Raw genomic sequence first — 14,815 nt, 5'->3', positions numbered from 1 at the left:
CAGGCGGGAGGCTCCGGCAGAGGCGCCGGACAGGCGGGAGGCTCCGGCAGAGGCGCCGGACAGGCGGGAGGCTCCGGCAGAGGCGCCGGACAGGCGGGAGGCTCCGGCAGAGGCGGGAGGCTCCGGCAGCGGCGCCGGACAGGCGGGAGGCTCCGGCAGCGGCGCCGGACAGGCGGGAGGCTCCGGCAGCGGCGCCGGACAGGCGAGAGGCTCCGGCAGCGGCGCCGGACAGGCGAGAGGCTCCGGCAGAGGCGCCGGACAGGTGGGAGGCTCCGGCAGCGCTGGAGAGGAGGAAGCCCCTGTAAGGATGGGCCGGAGAGACAGCCTGGTACGGGGGGCTGCCACCGGAGGGCTGGTGCGTGGAGGTGGTGACGGATAGACCGGGCCGTGAAGGCGTACTGGAGATCTTGAGAGCAGGGCTGGCACCAACTGCCCTGGCTGGATCTTCACCCTAGCCCGGCAGATGCGGGGAGCTGGGATGTAGCTCACCGGGCTAAGCACGCGTACTGGGGACACCGTGCGCACAACTGCATAACACGGTGCCTGACCAGCACCACGCCCGCCACAGTTAGCACTGCTAGGAGCACTGTAGTGCTGAGATGGCACAGGACGTGCAAGGCTAGGGAGATGCACAGGAGGCCTGGTGCGTGAGGCTGGCACAGTCTTCACCAGACCCCTCGCACGCACCTCAGGATGAGTATGGAGAGCTGACCCCGGTGCCATTAAATCCCTGACACGCTCCGTCGGGCGAATGTCGTGCCTCATGCACCAAACCAGCAAGTCCCTCATATCACTCTCCTCCAATTTCCCCATTAACTCCTTCACAGTCTCTGCTTCGCTCACCTCCAACACCAGCTCTGGTTCTGAGCTCCTCCTTGGCTCCTCACGATAAACGGGGGGAGTTGGCTCAGGTCTGACTCCTGACTCTGCCACACTCCCCCTGGGCCCCCCCCCAAGAAATTTTTGGGGGTGACTCTCGGGCTTCCGTCCGCGCCGCCGTGCTTGCTTCGCCAACCTCATTCTCCTGTAACCTTCCGCGCACTGTTCCATCGAATCCCAGGCGGGCTCCGGCACTCTCCCTGGGTCGACCGCCCACCTGTCTATCTCCTCCCAAGTTGTGTAGTCCAGATTCTGCTCCCATGTCCCAAAATCCTGATCTCGCTGTTGCCTCTGTTCCTTCTCCTGCTGCTGCTGTTGCTGTTGCCCGTTACCACGCCGCTTGGTCCTGATGAGGTGGGTGATTCTGTAAGGGCGTTCGTCTGTAGGAGGAAGAGAAGCGGACCAAAGCGCAGCGTGGTGGTTATTCATGTTTTAATAAATCGCTACACATGAACAAACTAACAAAAACAAGAAATGTGAAAACGCAAAACAGTCCTATCCTGTGACACCAAACACAGTGACAGGAACAATCACCCACAAACACACAGTGAAACCCAGGCTACCTAAGTATGATTCTCAATCAGAGACAACTAATGACACCTGCCTCTGATTGAGAACCATACTAGGCCGAAAACATAGAAATGCCCCAAAACATAGAAAAACAAACATAGACTGCCCACCCAACTCACGCCCTGACCATACTAAATAAATACAAAACAACAGAAATAGAGGTCAGAACGTGACAATCATAGAGTACAATGTTGTGGAATTCTTTACTTATGTGATCTTGAGATAGCAGCAACGACAACAACAAAAAGGTGAACATTGTCCAGCTAGGGTAAAATAGGGGAAGTGTTTTGAGTCATCGTTCTTTCAGTTTTCCTTTGTTACCAAAGTATCTTTGTATCTCAGGAAAGTGTTAATAAGCTGTTATTGCAGTAGCGGAAGATGTTTATCAATCAAATTGGAAACCTATCCAGTCCCAGGTTAGTTTTCCTCTTGGCTCAAATCAATCCTCTTGGCTGGACAGTTGCTTGCTGCTGCTGAGGCTCTTGGAGGCGGTGGCACATGAGGGTGAGGTAGAACCACCACTATACCCAACGAGCCCTTCAGTCTGGGGGAAGCCTGATTGGAGTTGGGGGGGGTGGTGGTGGTGCTCATAGGGATGCAGGTGTGTGTGTGCGTGTTTTATGGTCCTCATCTTCACTCTGATGCCCACTGTCTCCTCTGACATGGGCCTCCTCCTCTGCCTTGGCAGCCTGAGAGATGGACATAATAATGATCACTTTATTTGTAAAATCCAATTGAAATGGTATGCCCACTCCCAGATCAACCCCTTTCCCCCAGACCTAGACATAGTCTTGGGCTTGAGTTTAGACCACAATTTAGTCAGATCTGGATGGAACAAAAGCCTACATTGCAGAGGTCTCCCCTCAGTCACTGAGGTTACTATGACTACTATGCTGGTCTCTCAGTTACTGAGGTTACTATGACTACTATGTTGGTCTCTCAGTTACTGAGGTTACTATGACTACTATGTTGGTCTCTCAGTTACTGAGGTTTCTATGACTACTATGTTGGTCTCTCAGTTACTGAGGTTTCTATGACTACTATGTTGGTCTCTCAGTTACTGAGGTTACTATGACTACAATGCTGGTCTCTCAGTTACTGAGGTTACTATGACTACTATGTTGGTCTCTCAGTTACTGAGGTTACTATGTGGCATGGCAGTGATGGCACTGTTGTGGAAGATTCCTACCTCTGGTTCAAAGATTTCACACTTCACCTCGATGGGGAGTTTGGTCTGAAACGTGCCATCATCCAGAGTGGTGTGAGAGCCTGTGCAGAAGGTCTTGTGCTAGGCGACAGAAAACGGAATTGGATTGCTCAAATAGAGAAACACGATATGATGCTAGTGATCTCACTGAGACTAATGTGGTTCTACAGTAGTCTGCTTTCCTCTGCTGAATAGCTGTCAGCTTGCCACATACAAATCATGATTTTTGTTCCCTTTTCCCTATTTCAAAACATGTGATAGACAGTGTGTAGATGTAGCGTGGTACTGTACTCACTGCAAATTCACAGTCCATCATTTTACACTGGGTCAAATCGACATCAGGAGTGTCCTTAGCACAGACCGTCTCTCTGATGGTGAACTCTACAAAATAGACCGTACCCACCACCCACTGTGAAGACGAAGCAGTATACTTTGAACTTGAAATCTACTGAAGAAAAATATAAACGCAACAGATAAAGTGTTGGTCCCATATTTCATGAGCTGAAATAAAACATCCCAGAAATATTCCATAAGTACAAAAAGCTTATTTAGCTAAAATTTTGTACACAAATTTGTTTTTGTTTTCAGATTTATCCTTTGCCAAGATAATCCATCTACCTGACAGGTGTGGCATATCAAGAAGCTGATTAAGCTGCATGATCATTACACAGGTGCACCTTGTGCTGGGGACAATAAAACGCCACTCTATTCTGTGCAATTTTATCACACAACACAATGCCACAGATGTCTCAAATTGGCATACTGGCTGCAGGAATGTCCACCAGGACTGTTGCCAGAGAATGTAATGCTCATTTCTCTACGATAAGCCGTCTCCAATGTCGTTTTAGAGAATTTGGCAGTATGTTCAACCGGCCTCACAACCGCAGACCACGTGTAACCACGCCAGCCAAGGACCTCCACATCCGGCTTCTTCACCTGTAGGATCGTCTGAGACCAGCCACCCAGGCAGCTGACTGAACTGTTGGTTTGCACAACCAAATAATTTTTGCACAAACTGCCAGAAACCGTCTCAGGGAAGCTCATCTGCATGCTCATCGTCCTCACTAGGGTCTTGACCTGACTGCAGTTTGGTGTCGTAACCGACTTCAGGCATGCTGGAGAAGTGTGCTCTTCCCGGATGAATCCCGGTTTCAACTGTACCGGGCAGATGGCAGACAACGTGTATGGCGTCGTGTGGGTGAGCGGTTAACTAATGTCAACATTGTGAAAAGAGATCCCTATGGTGGTGGTGGGGTTATGGTATGGGCAGGCATAAGCTATGGACAACGAGCGCAGTTGCATTTTATCGATGGCAGTTTGATTGCCATCGAGGTCCATTGTCGTGCCATTCATCCGTCACCATCACCTCATGTTTCAGCATGATAATGCACGGCCCCATGTCACAAGGATCTGTACACAAATCCTGGAAGTTAAATGTCCCAGTTCTTCCCTGGCCTGCAAAGTCACCATACATGTCACCCATTGAGCATGTTTGGGATGCTCCGGATCGACGTGTGTTCCAATTCCCGCCAATATCCAGCAACTTCGCACAGCCTGTCATGTATTGTCATGTTGTGTCTTGTTCCTGTCCTTTCTCTTCACTCCGTCTCCCTCTGCTGGTCGTATTAGGTTACCTTCTCTCCCTCTCCTTCCCCCAGCTGCTCCTCATCTTCTCTAACTACCTCGTTCACCCCTTTTCCCACCTGTTCCCTTTTTCCCTCTGATTAGGTCTCTATATCTCTCTCTGTTCCTGTTTCTGTCTTTGTCAGATTCTCGTTTGTGTTTCTCATGCCAGAACCAGACTATCGTCGTGTTTGCTTTACCTTGTCCTGTCCTGTCGGAATCTGCCTGTCCATCTGAGCCTACGTGTGTTTCGTTATTAAAGAAACTCTGTTTATGTTAAACCGCTTTTGGGTCCTCACTCACCGCTTAACAGAAGAATCTGACCAAGAATGGACCCAGCGACTTCGGATCCTCTCCACTCTGCCCTCGAGATCCATGGAGCGATGCTAGGCAGACACGAGCAGGAATTGTCTGCTGCTCGACATGCCGTTGAGACCCTGGCCGCCCAAGTCTCCAACCTCACAGAACAGGTTCACCATCTCCGCCTCGATCCACCGGCCACTTCCAGGGCTTTCGAATTTCCGGAGCCCAGAATCAATAACCCGCCGTGTTACTCTGGGGAGCCCACTGAATGCCGCTCGTTCCTCACCCAGTGTGATATTGTGTTTTCTCTCCAGCCCAACACTTACTCCAGGAGCACTGCTCGTATCGCCTACGTCATATCTCTCCTTACTGGACGGGCTCGTGAGTGGGGCACGGCAATCTGGGAGGCAAGGGCTGAGTGTACTAACCAGTATCAGGACTTTAAGGAGGAGATGATACGGGTTTTTGATCGATCTGTTTTTGGGGAGGAGGCTTCCAGGGTCCTGTCTTCCCTATGTCAAGGTAATCGATCCATAACAGACTACTCTATTGAGTTTCGCACTCTTGCTGCCTCCAGTGACTGGAACGAGCCGGCTTTGCTCGCTCGTTTTCTGGAGGGTCTCCGCGCAGAGGTAAAGGATGAGATTCTCTCCCGGGAGGTTCCTTCCAGCGTGGATTCCTTGATTGAACTCGCTATTCGCATAGAGCGACGGGTTGATCTTCGTCACCGAGCTCGTGGAAAGGAGCTTGCGTTCTCCGTTGCCCCCCTCTCCGCATCACTACCATCTTCCTCTGCCGGCTCGGGTGCTGAGCCTATGCAGCTGGGAGGTATCCGCATCTCGACTAAGGAGAGGGAACGGAGAATCACCAACCGCCTCTGTCTCTATTGCGGTTCCGCTGGTCATTTTGTCACTTCATGTCCAGGAAAGCCAGAGCTCATCAGTAAGCGGAGGGCTACTGGTGAGCGCTACTACTCCTGTCTCTCCTTCAAGATCCTGCACTACCTTGTCGGTCCATCTACGCTGGACCGGTTCGTCAGCTTCCTGCAGTGCCTTAATAGACTCTGGGGCGGAGGGCTGTTTTATGGACGAGACCTGGGCTCGGGAACATGACATTCCTCTCAGACAGTTAAGGGAGCCCACGGCCTTGTTCGCTTTGGATGGTAGTCCTCTCCCCAGGATTCAGCGTGAGACGCTACCTTTAACCCTCACTGTCTCTGGTAATCATAGCGAAACCATTTCTTTTTTAATTTTTCGTTCACCTTTTACACCTGTTGTTTTGGGCCATCCCTGGCTAGTTTGTCATAATCCTTCTATTAATTGGTCTAGTAATTCTATCCTCTCCTGGAACGTCTCTTGTCATGTGAAATGTTTAATGTCTGCTATCCCTCCTGTTTCCTCTGTCTCTTCTTCACAGGAGGAGCCTGGTGATTTGACAGGGGTGCCGGAGGAATATCACGATCTGCGCACGGTGTTCAGTCGGTCCAGGGCCACCTCTCTTCCTCCACACCGGTCGTATGATTGTAGTATTGATCTCCTTCCGGGAACCACTCCCCCCCGGGGTAGACTATACTCTCTGTCGGCTCCCGAACGTAAGGCTCTCGAAGATTATTTGTCTGTAGCTCTTGACGCCGGTACCATAGTCCCCTCCTCCTCTCCCGCCGGAGCGGGGGGTTTTTTTGTCAAGAAGAAGGACGGGTCTCTGCGCCCCTGCATAGATTATCGAGGGCTGAATGACATAACAGTGAAGAATCGTTATCCGCTTCCTCTTATGTCTTCAGCCTTCGAGATCCTGCAGGGAGCCAGGTTTTTCACTAAGTTGGACCTTCGTAACGCTTACCATCTCGTGCGCATCAGGGAGGGGGACGAGTGGAAGACGGCGTTTAACACTCCGTTAGGGCACTTTGAATACCGGGTTCTTCCTTTCGGCCTCGCTAACGCTCCAGCTGTCTTTCAGGCATTAGTCAATGATGTCCTGAGAGACATGCTGAACATCTTTGTCTTCGTTTACCTTGACGATATCCTGATTTTTTCACCGTCACTCCAGATTCATGTTCAGCACGTTCGACGTGTCCTCCAGCGCCTTTTAGAGAATTGTCTTTTTGTGAAGGCTGAGAAGTGCACTTTTCATGCCTCCTCCGTCACATTTCTCGGTTCTGTTATTTCCGCTGAAGGCATTAAGATGGATCCCGCTAAGGTCCAAGCTGTCATTGATTGGCCCGTCCCTAAGTCACGCGTCGAGTTGCAGCGCTTTCTCGGCTTCGCGAATTTCTATCGTCGTTTCATCCGTAATTTCGGTCAGGTGGCAGCTCCTCTCACAGCCCTTACTTCTGTCAAGACGTGCTTTAAGTGGTCCGTTTCCGCCCAGGGAGCTTTTGATCTCCTCAAGAATCGTTTTACATCCGCACCTATCCTTGTTACACCTGACGTCTCTAGACAGTTCGTTGTCGAGGTTGACGCGTCAGAGGTGGGCGTGGGAGCCATTCTTTCTCAGCGCTCCCCCTCTGACGACAAGGTCCACCCTTGCGCGTATTTTTCTCATCGCCTGTCGCCGTCGGAACGTAACTATGATGTGGGAAACCGCGAGCTGCTCGCCATCCGCTTAGCCCTAGGCGAATGGCGACAGTGGTTGGAGGGGGCGACCGTTCCTTTTGTCGTTTGGACTGACCATAGGAACCTTGAGTACATCCGTTCTGCCAAACGACTTAATGCGCGTCAGGCTCGTTGGGCGCTGTTTTTAGCTCGTTTCGAGTTCGTGATTTCTTATCGTCCGGGCTCTAAGAACACCAAGCCTGATGCTTTATCTCTTCTCTTCAGTTCTTCAGTAGCCTCCACTGACCCCGAGGGGATTCTCCCTGAGGGGCGTGTTGTCGGGTTGACTGTCTGGGGAATTGAGAGGCAGGTAAAGCAAGCACTCACTCACACTCCGTCGCCGCGCGCTTGTCCTAGGAACCTTCTTTTCGTTCCCGTTCCTACTCGTCTGGCCGTTCTTCAGTGGGCTCACTCTGCCAAGTTAGCCGGCCACCCTGGCGTTCGGGGTACGCTTGCTTCCATTCGCCAGCGTTTTTGGTGGCCCACCCGGGAGCATGACATGCGTCGTTTCGTGGCTGCTTGTTCGGTCTGCGCGCAGACTAAGTCCGGTAACTCCCCTCCTGCCGGCCGTCTCAGGCCGCTTCCCATTCCCTCTCGACCGTGGTCTCACATCGCCTTAGATTTTATCACCGGACTGCCTTCGTCAGCGGGGAAGACTGTTATTCTTACGGTTGTCGATAGGTTCTCTAAGGCGGCTCATTTTATTCCCCTTGCTAAGCTTCCTTCTGCTAAAGAGACGGCACAAATCATCATCGAGAATGTTTTCAGAATTCATGGCCTTCCGTCAGACGTCGTTTCGGACAGGGGTCCGCAATTCACGTCTCAATTTTGGAGGGAGTTTTGCCATTTGATTGGGGCTTCCGTCAGTCTCTCTTCCGGCTTTCACCCCCAGTCTAACGGTCAAGCAGAACGGGCCAATCAGACTATTGGTCGCATCTTACGCAGTCTTTCTTTTCGTAACCCTGCGTCTTGGTCAGAACAGCTCCCCTGGGCAGAATACGCCCACAACTCGCTTCCTTCGTCTGCGACCGGGCTATCTCCTTTTCAGAGTAGCCTCGGGTACCAGCCTCCGCTGTTCTCGTCTCAGTTCGCCGAGTCCAGCGTCCCCTCCGCTCAGGCTTTTGTCCAACGTTGCGAGCGCACCTGGAAGAGGGTCAGGTCTGCACTTTTCCGTTATAGGGCGCAGACTGTGAGAGCTGCTAATAAGCGTAGAACTAAGAGTCCTAGATATTGTCGCGGTCAGAGAGTTTGGCTCTCCACTCAGAACCTTCCCCTTAAGACAGCTTCTCGCAAGTTGACCCCGCGATTCATTGGTCCGTTCCGTATTTCTCAGATCATTAATCCTGTCGCAGTACGACTTCTTCTTCCGCGATATCTTCGTCGCGTCCACCCGGTCTTCCATGTCTCCTGTGTTAAGCCCGTTCTTCGCGCCCCCGCTCGTCTTCCCCCCCCCCCCCCCATCCTTGTCGAGGGCGCACCTATCTACAGGGTCCGTAAGATTTTGGACATGCGTCCTCGGGGCCGTGGTCATCAGTACCTAGTGGATTGGGAGGGGTACGGTCCTGAGGAGAGGAGTTGGGTTCCCTCTCGGGACGTGCTGGACCGTTCGCTGATCGATGATTTCCTCCGTTGCCGCCAGGTTTCCTCCTCGAGTGCGCCAGGGGGCGCTCGGTGAGTGGGGGGGTACTGTCATGTATTGTCATGTTGTGTCTTGTTCCTGTCCTTTCTCTTCACTCCGTCTCCCTCTGCTGGTCGTATTAGGTTACCTTCTCTCCCTCTCCTTCCCCCAGCTGCTCCTCATCTTCTCTAACTACCTCGTTCACCCCTTTTCCCACCTGTTCCCTTTTTCCCTCTGATTAGGTCTCTATATCTCTCTCTGTTCCTGTTTCTGTCTTTGTCAGATTCTCGTTTGTGTTTCTCATGCCAGAACCAGACTATCGTCGTGTTTGCTTTACCTTGTCCTGTCCTGTCGGAATCTGCCTGTCCATCTGAGCCTACGTGTGTTTCGTTATTAAAGAAACTCTGTTTATGTTAAACCGCTTTTGGGTCCTCACTCACCGCTTAACACAGCCATTGAAGAGGAGTGGAACAACATTCCACAGGTCACAATCAACAGCCTGATCAACTCCATGCGAAGGAGATGTGTCACGCTGCATGAGGTAAATGATGGTCACACCAGATACTGGCTTGTTTTGATCCAAGCCCCTACCTTTTTTCTAAGGTTTCTGTGACCAACAGATTCCCAGTCATGTGAAATCCATAAATTAGGGCCGAATGCATTGATTTTAATTGACTGATTTCCTTTACATGAACTGTAACTCAGTAAAATCTTTGAAATTGTTTCATGTTGCGTTTTATATTTTTGTTCAGTGTAGTTTTAGACAACATCAAGTTTTTAATTGTGAACGACACATCTATTCCCTTCAAATGACTCTTCTGATTTTTGTTTCTCCGTCTCATGATGGTGGATTACATTCTACTCCTCTCCAATAGCAAAACATTTCATATCTGACATACAGTTGAAGTCGGAAGTTTACATACACTTAAGTTGGAGTCATTAAAACTCGTTTTTCAACCACTCCACAAATTTCTTGTTAACAAACTATAGTTTTGACAAGTGGGTTAGGACATCTACTTGACATAAGTAATTTTTCAACTCACTGTATCACAATTCCAGTGGGTCAGAAATTTGACTGTGCCTTTAAACAGCTTGGAAAATTTCAGAAAATGATGTCATGGCTTTAGAAGCTTCTGATAGGCTAATTGACATCAATCATTTGAGTCAAATGGAGGTGTACCTGTGGATGTATTTCAAGGCCTACCTTCAAACTCAGTGCCTCTTTGCTTGACATCATGGGAAAATCAAAATAAATCAGCCAAGACCTTTTGTAGACCTCCACAAGTCTGGTTCATCCTTGGGAGCAATTTCCAAACGCCTGAAGATACCACATTAATCTGTACAAACAATAGTACGCAAGTACAAACACCATGGGACCACGCAGCCGTCACACTGCTCAGGAAGGAGATGTGTTCTCTCTCCTAGAGATGAATGTACTTTGGTGCGAAAAGTGCAAATCAATCCCAGAACAGCAAAGGACCTTGTGAAGATGCTGGAAAAACAGGTACAAAAGTATCGATATCCACAGTAAAATGAGTCCTATATCGACATAACCTGAACGGCCGCTCAGCAAGGAAGAAGCCACTGCTCCAAACCACCATAAAAAAGCCAGACTACGGTTTGCAACTGCACATGGGGACAAAGATTGTACTTTTTGAGAAATTACCATAATGACCATTGTTATGTTTGGAGGAAAAAGGGGGAGGCTTGCAAGCTGAAGAACACCATCCCAACCGTGAAGCTCGGGGGTGGCAGCATCATGTTGTGGGGGTGCTTTTGATTCAGGAGGGACTTCACAAAATAGATGGAATCATGAGGACGGAAAATTATGTGGATGTATTGAAGCAACATCTGAAGTGATCAGTCAGGAAGTTAAAGCTTGGTCGCAAATGGGTCTTACAAATGGACAATGACCCCAAGCATACTCCCAAAGTTGTGGCAAAATGGCTTAAGGATAATAAAGTCGAGGTATTGGAGTGGCCATCACAAAGCCCTGACCTCAATCCTATCGAAAATATGCGGGCAGAACTGAAAAAGCGTGTGCGAGCAAGGAGGCCTACAAACCTGACTCAGTTACACCAGCTCTGTCAGGAGGAATGGGCCAAAATTCACCCAACTTATTGTGGGAAGCTTGTGGAAGGCTACCCGAAAAGTTTGACCCAAGTTAAACAATTTAAAGGCAATGCTACCAAATACAAATTGAGTGTATGTAAACTTCTGAACCATTGGGAATGTGATGAAAGAAATACAAGCTGAAATTAATATTTCTCTCTACTATTATTCTGACATTTCACATTCTTAAAATAATGTGGTGATCCTAACTGACCTAAGACAGATAATTTTTACCAGGACTATCAGGAATTGTGAAAAACTGAGTTTAAATGTATTTGGCTAAGGTGTATGTACACTTCCGACTTCAGCTGTAGGTCTACAACAGGACGGTCTCACAGACCTGCATTCTAGCTCCTGTTACGTTGAGGAGGGTGAAGTAGTTTGGCAGGCGATTCATTCTATTGTATTTCTGGCGGATCAGATTGGTCGTCTCCGCTAGGATGGGGTCATCCAGCTGCACTACTGTTGGACAGTCTGGGCACGTGTTGACGATGACCGTGGCAGGCACTGAACACAAGGTCAAAGGTTAGGGGTTACAGTTCACTACAGGTCATCGCTACACGTTGGTGAAACCAAAGGTTCAATGCACCAGTAAGTCATTGAACTGAAAGGTTTTTGTGGTTACAGTAGCTACTGTATATTGTTCCTGACCTCATGACCTGACCAGTGAGCCCTACTGAGTCTATATAAACAGACTCTACCTTGTTGGATGGCACATTTATAGCTGCGCAGTTCCACACTCTTCCCAACAGAGATAGACGCCACACAATGCCCATACACCTGTGGAGTGGTAAGAGTTGTTTAATTCACAGATCCCACTCTCCACTAGGCTGGTGCCAGATGGTGCCTACTCCATTGTCAAGTTTAGCATGACAACTCCATGACTGGCATTGTCTAACTCCCCACTCCCTATAAGCCTAACTACCCACTCCCTATAAGCCTAACTCCCCACTCCCTATAAGCCTAACTCCCCACTCCCTATAAGCCTAACTCCCCACTCCCTATAAGCCTAACTCCCCAATCCCTATAAGCCTAACTCCCCACTCCCTATAAGCCTAACTCCCCACTCCTTATAAGCCTAACTCCCCACTCCCTATCAGCCTAACTCCCCACTCCCTATAAACCTAACTCCCCACTCCTTATAAGCCTAACTCCCCACTCCCTATCAGCCTAACTCCCCACTCCCTATCAGCCTAACTCCCCACTCCCTATAAGCCTAACTCCCCATTCCCTGTAAGCCTAACTCCCCACTCCCTATAAGCCTAACTCCCCACTCCCTATAAGCCTAACTCCCCACTCCCTATAAGCCTAACTCCCCACTCCTTATAAGCCTAACTCCCCACTCCCTATCAGCCTAACTCCCCACTCCCTATAAACCTGACTCCCCACTCCTTATAAGCCTAACTCCCCACTCCCTATGAGCCTAACTCCCCACTCCCTATCAGCCTAACTCCCCACTCCCTATAAACCTAACTCCCCACTCCCTATAAGCCTAACTCCCCATTCACTGTAAGCCTAACTCCCCACTCCCTATAAGCCTAACTCCCCACTCCCTATAAGTCTAACTCCCCACTCCCTATAAGCCTAACTCCCCACTCCCTATAAACCTAACTCCCCACTCCTTATAAGCCTAACTCCCCACTCCCTATAAGCCTAACTCCCCATTCCCTATAAGCCTAACTCCCCACTCCCTATAAGCCTAACTCCCCACTCCCTATAAGCCTAACTCCCCACTCCCTATAAACCCATACATCCATATATGGTAGACTGCTTACTGGTACGTTAGCTACATCCTTTACTTCACATTTCTTCCACGGCTTCTTGCTGATCACATGACACTTTGTCTCCAGCACGTCTATGGTCAGGTTGAACAGCACGCCTGCTCCTTCTTGGGGAGAGAGGTGGAAAGTGGAAAGCTCACCAATGCGTGCAATAGCAATTTAACAGCTCAAATACTCTCATTACTGACCAATTTACATGTATGTACTTTAGGGGGTATAGATAATTTCGCAAACACAACTCTAGAACTTACCTCTCTTGGACACTAGAGGGCAGTATCAATTACTAATAGAGAACCATACAAGCTGTTGTGATTTGTAAAAACAGAAATTATACAACTGTACACAGCACCTTTACTCACCTTTTATCTTTTCTGTAAAATGTGTGCTCAAAAGACAGGAAAATAAAACCTCTTGCATTGTTTCATTAACTATAAAAACCCTTTTTTTAGACAGGAACAGTAGTGCAGTTCAATACAGTAGCTAGTTGACTAGCCTCACCCCTGTCTACTGGCTGACATCATAGACTCTGTTGAGGCTGAGGATGAATCCTTCGGTGAGGTCAGAATTGATCTGGTCCAGGCCTTCCTCTGGACCTCTGGGCCCTGGCACCCCATCACGGGGGTCACCGGGGAGGGGCTACCCCCATGCCAACACACACACACACACACAGGGCCACCAGCCACACACAGACTCACATCCTTACTGTACACAGCACCCCGTGTTAGCCTGGTCGCTAATGCTAATGAGGAAACGAGGCTAAAGAAGCTTGGGCTGCGTCCCGGGGGGCGTACTATACGCAGACTGAGAGGGGTAGGAGGAGAGGTAGTCCAAGGCCCCTACTGGGACTCAGCTAGTCAACTTTGCCCTCTTCCCCAGAGCACATGCAAATACAGCTTTATCTGCAGTTGACCAATTACTTTTCGTACATTTAAACATTGAGTGAGGGGTTTGGGCCCGGTGTGGAAATAGACAAATATTTGCCCTCACTCAATGGGGGGGGGCAGTAGCCTCGAGCTGCCTGTTGGGAAATCTGCAGGAATACTACCTACCGCCATTGTGACCTTAAGCAAAGAAACCTATGTACTCAACAGCCCCATGCTCTGCCACAGTCCCATGCTCTGCCACTGCCCATGCTCTGCCACAGTCCCATGCTCTGCCACTGCCCATGCTCTGCCACAGTCCCATGCTCTGCCACAGTCCCATGCTCTGCCAGTCTTTTAACGAAACATATAGCCTGGGTGCCAGTCCTTTTAATGAAACATGTAGCCTGGGTGCCAGTCTTTTAATGAAACATATAGCCTGGGTGCCAGTCCTTTTAATGAAACATGTAGCCTGGGTGCCAGTCTTTTAATGAAACATGTAGCCTGGGTGCCAGTCTTTTAATGAAACATGTAGCCTGGGTGCCAGTCTTTTTCTGTTTAAGTAGTGAACTTGTCATTGACAAACAATGCCATGCAGTGATTTATCTTTTGTTTACTGGCTGTTAAATGCAGAAAAGGCTTAATGGCAGAGGGATGTTCCCTGAACAGCACAGTGTAATTGCTCTGCTCTGGTGCAGTTTCAGCAAGGCTGTCTGAATAACGAAGCTGCATCCTGTCCATATCAAAGGTTTATGAAGTGGATTAGGCATGTCCATCACATGTACTATCTTCATCACTCCTATGCTCATCTTCATACAAAACCACTCAAATCAAATCAAATCAAATCAAATCAAATCAAATGTTATTTGTCACATACACATGGTTAGCAGATGTTAATGCGAGTGTAGCGAAATGTATGTGCTTCTAGTTCCGACAATGCAGTAATAACAAGTAATCTAACTAACAATTCCAAAACTACTGTCTTGTACACAGTGTAAGGGGATAAAGAATATGTACATAAGGATATATGAATGAGTGATGGTACAGAGCAGCATAGGCAAGATACAGTAGATGGTATCGAGTACAGTATGTACAAATGAGATGAGTATGTAAACAAAGTGGCATAGTTTAAAGTGGCTAGTGATACATGTATTACATAAGGATACAGTCGATGATATAGCCCACCTCTACGTCACTGTCTCAAACCCACCTCTACGTCACTGTCTCAAACCCACCCCAACATCACTGTCTCAAACCCACCTCAACAATGC

The 14,815-nt window shown here is 49.2% G+C and overlaps 1 protein-coding gene across 1 annotated transcript; it reads right to left on the bottom strand.

Moving 5' to 3' along the window:
* Positions 1-1,837: 1,837 nt before the first annotated feature.
* On the bottom strand, positions 1,838-14,001 carry si:ch211-284e20.8 (CY domain-containing protein). The gene is given in 10 exon segments (XM_036978835.1): positions 1,838-2,026; positions 2,028-2,074; positions 2,076-2,138; positions 2,639-2,737; positions 2,952-3,097; positions 3,142-3,157; positions 11,244-11,410; positions 11,605-11,683; positions 12,679-12,791; positions 13,044-14,001. Coding segments are annotated over 10 exon segments (948 nt in total). The 5' UTR covers positions 13,102-14,001; the 3' UTR covers positions 1,838-1,866.
* Positions 14,002-14,815: the final 814 nt, after the last annotated feature.

The sequence above is a fragment of the Oncorhynchus mykiss genome, chromosome 5, assembly GCF_013265735.2.
Source record: "Oncorhynchus mykiss isolate Arlee chromosome 5, USDA_OmykA_1.1, whole genome shotgun sequence".
Taxonomy (NCBI): domain Eukaryota; kingdom Metazoa; phylum Chordata; class Actinopteri; order Salmoniformes; family Salmonidae; genus Oncorhynchus; species Oncorhynchus mykiss.
Note: the sequence above shows the minus strand (reverse complement) of the source record. Positions and strands in the feature narration are given on the sequence as shown.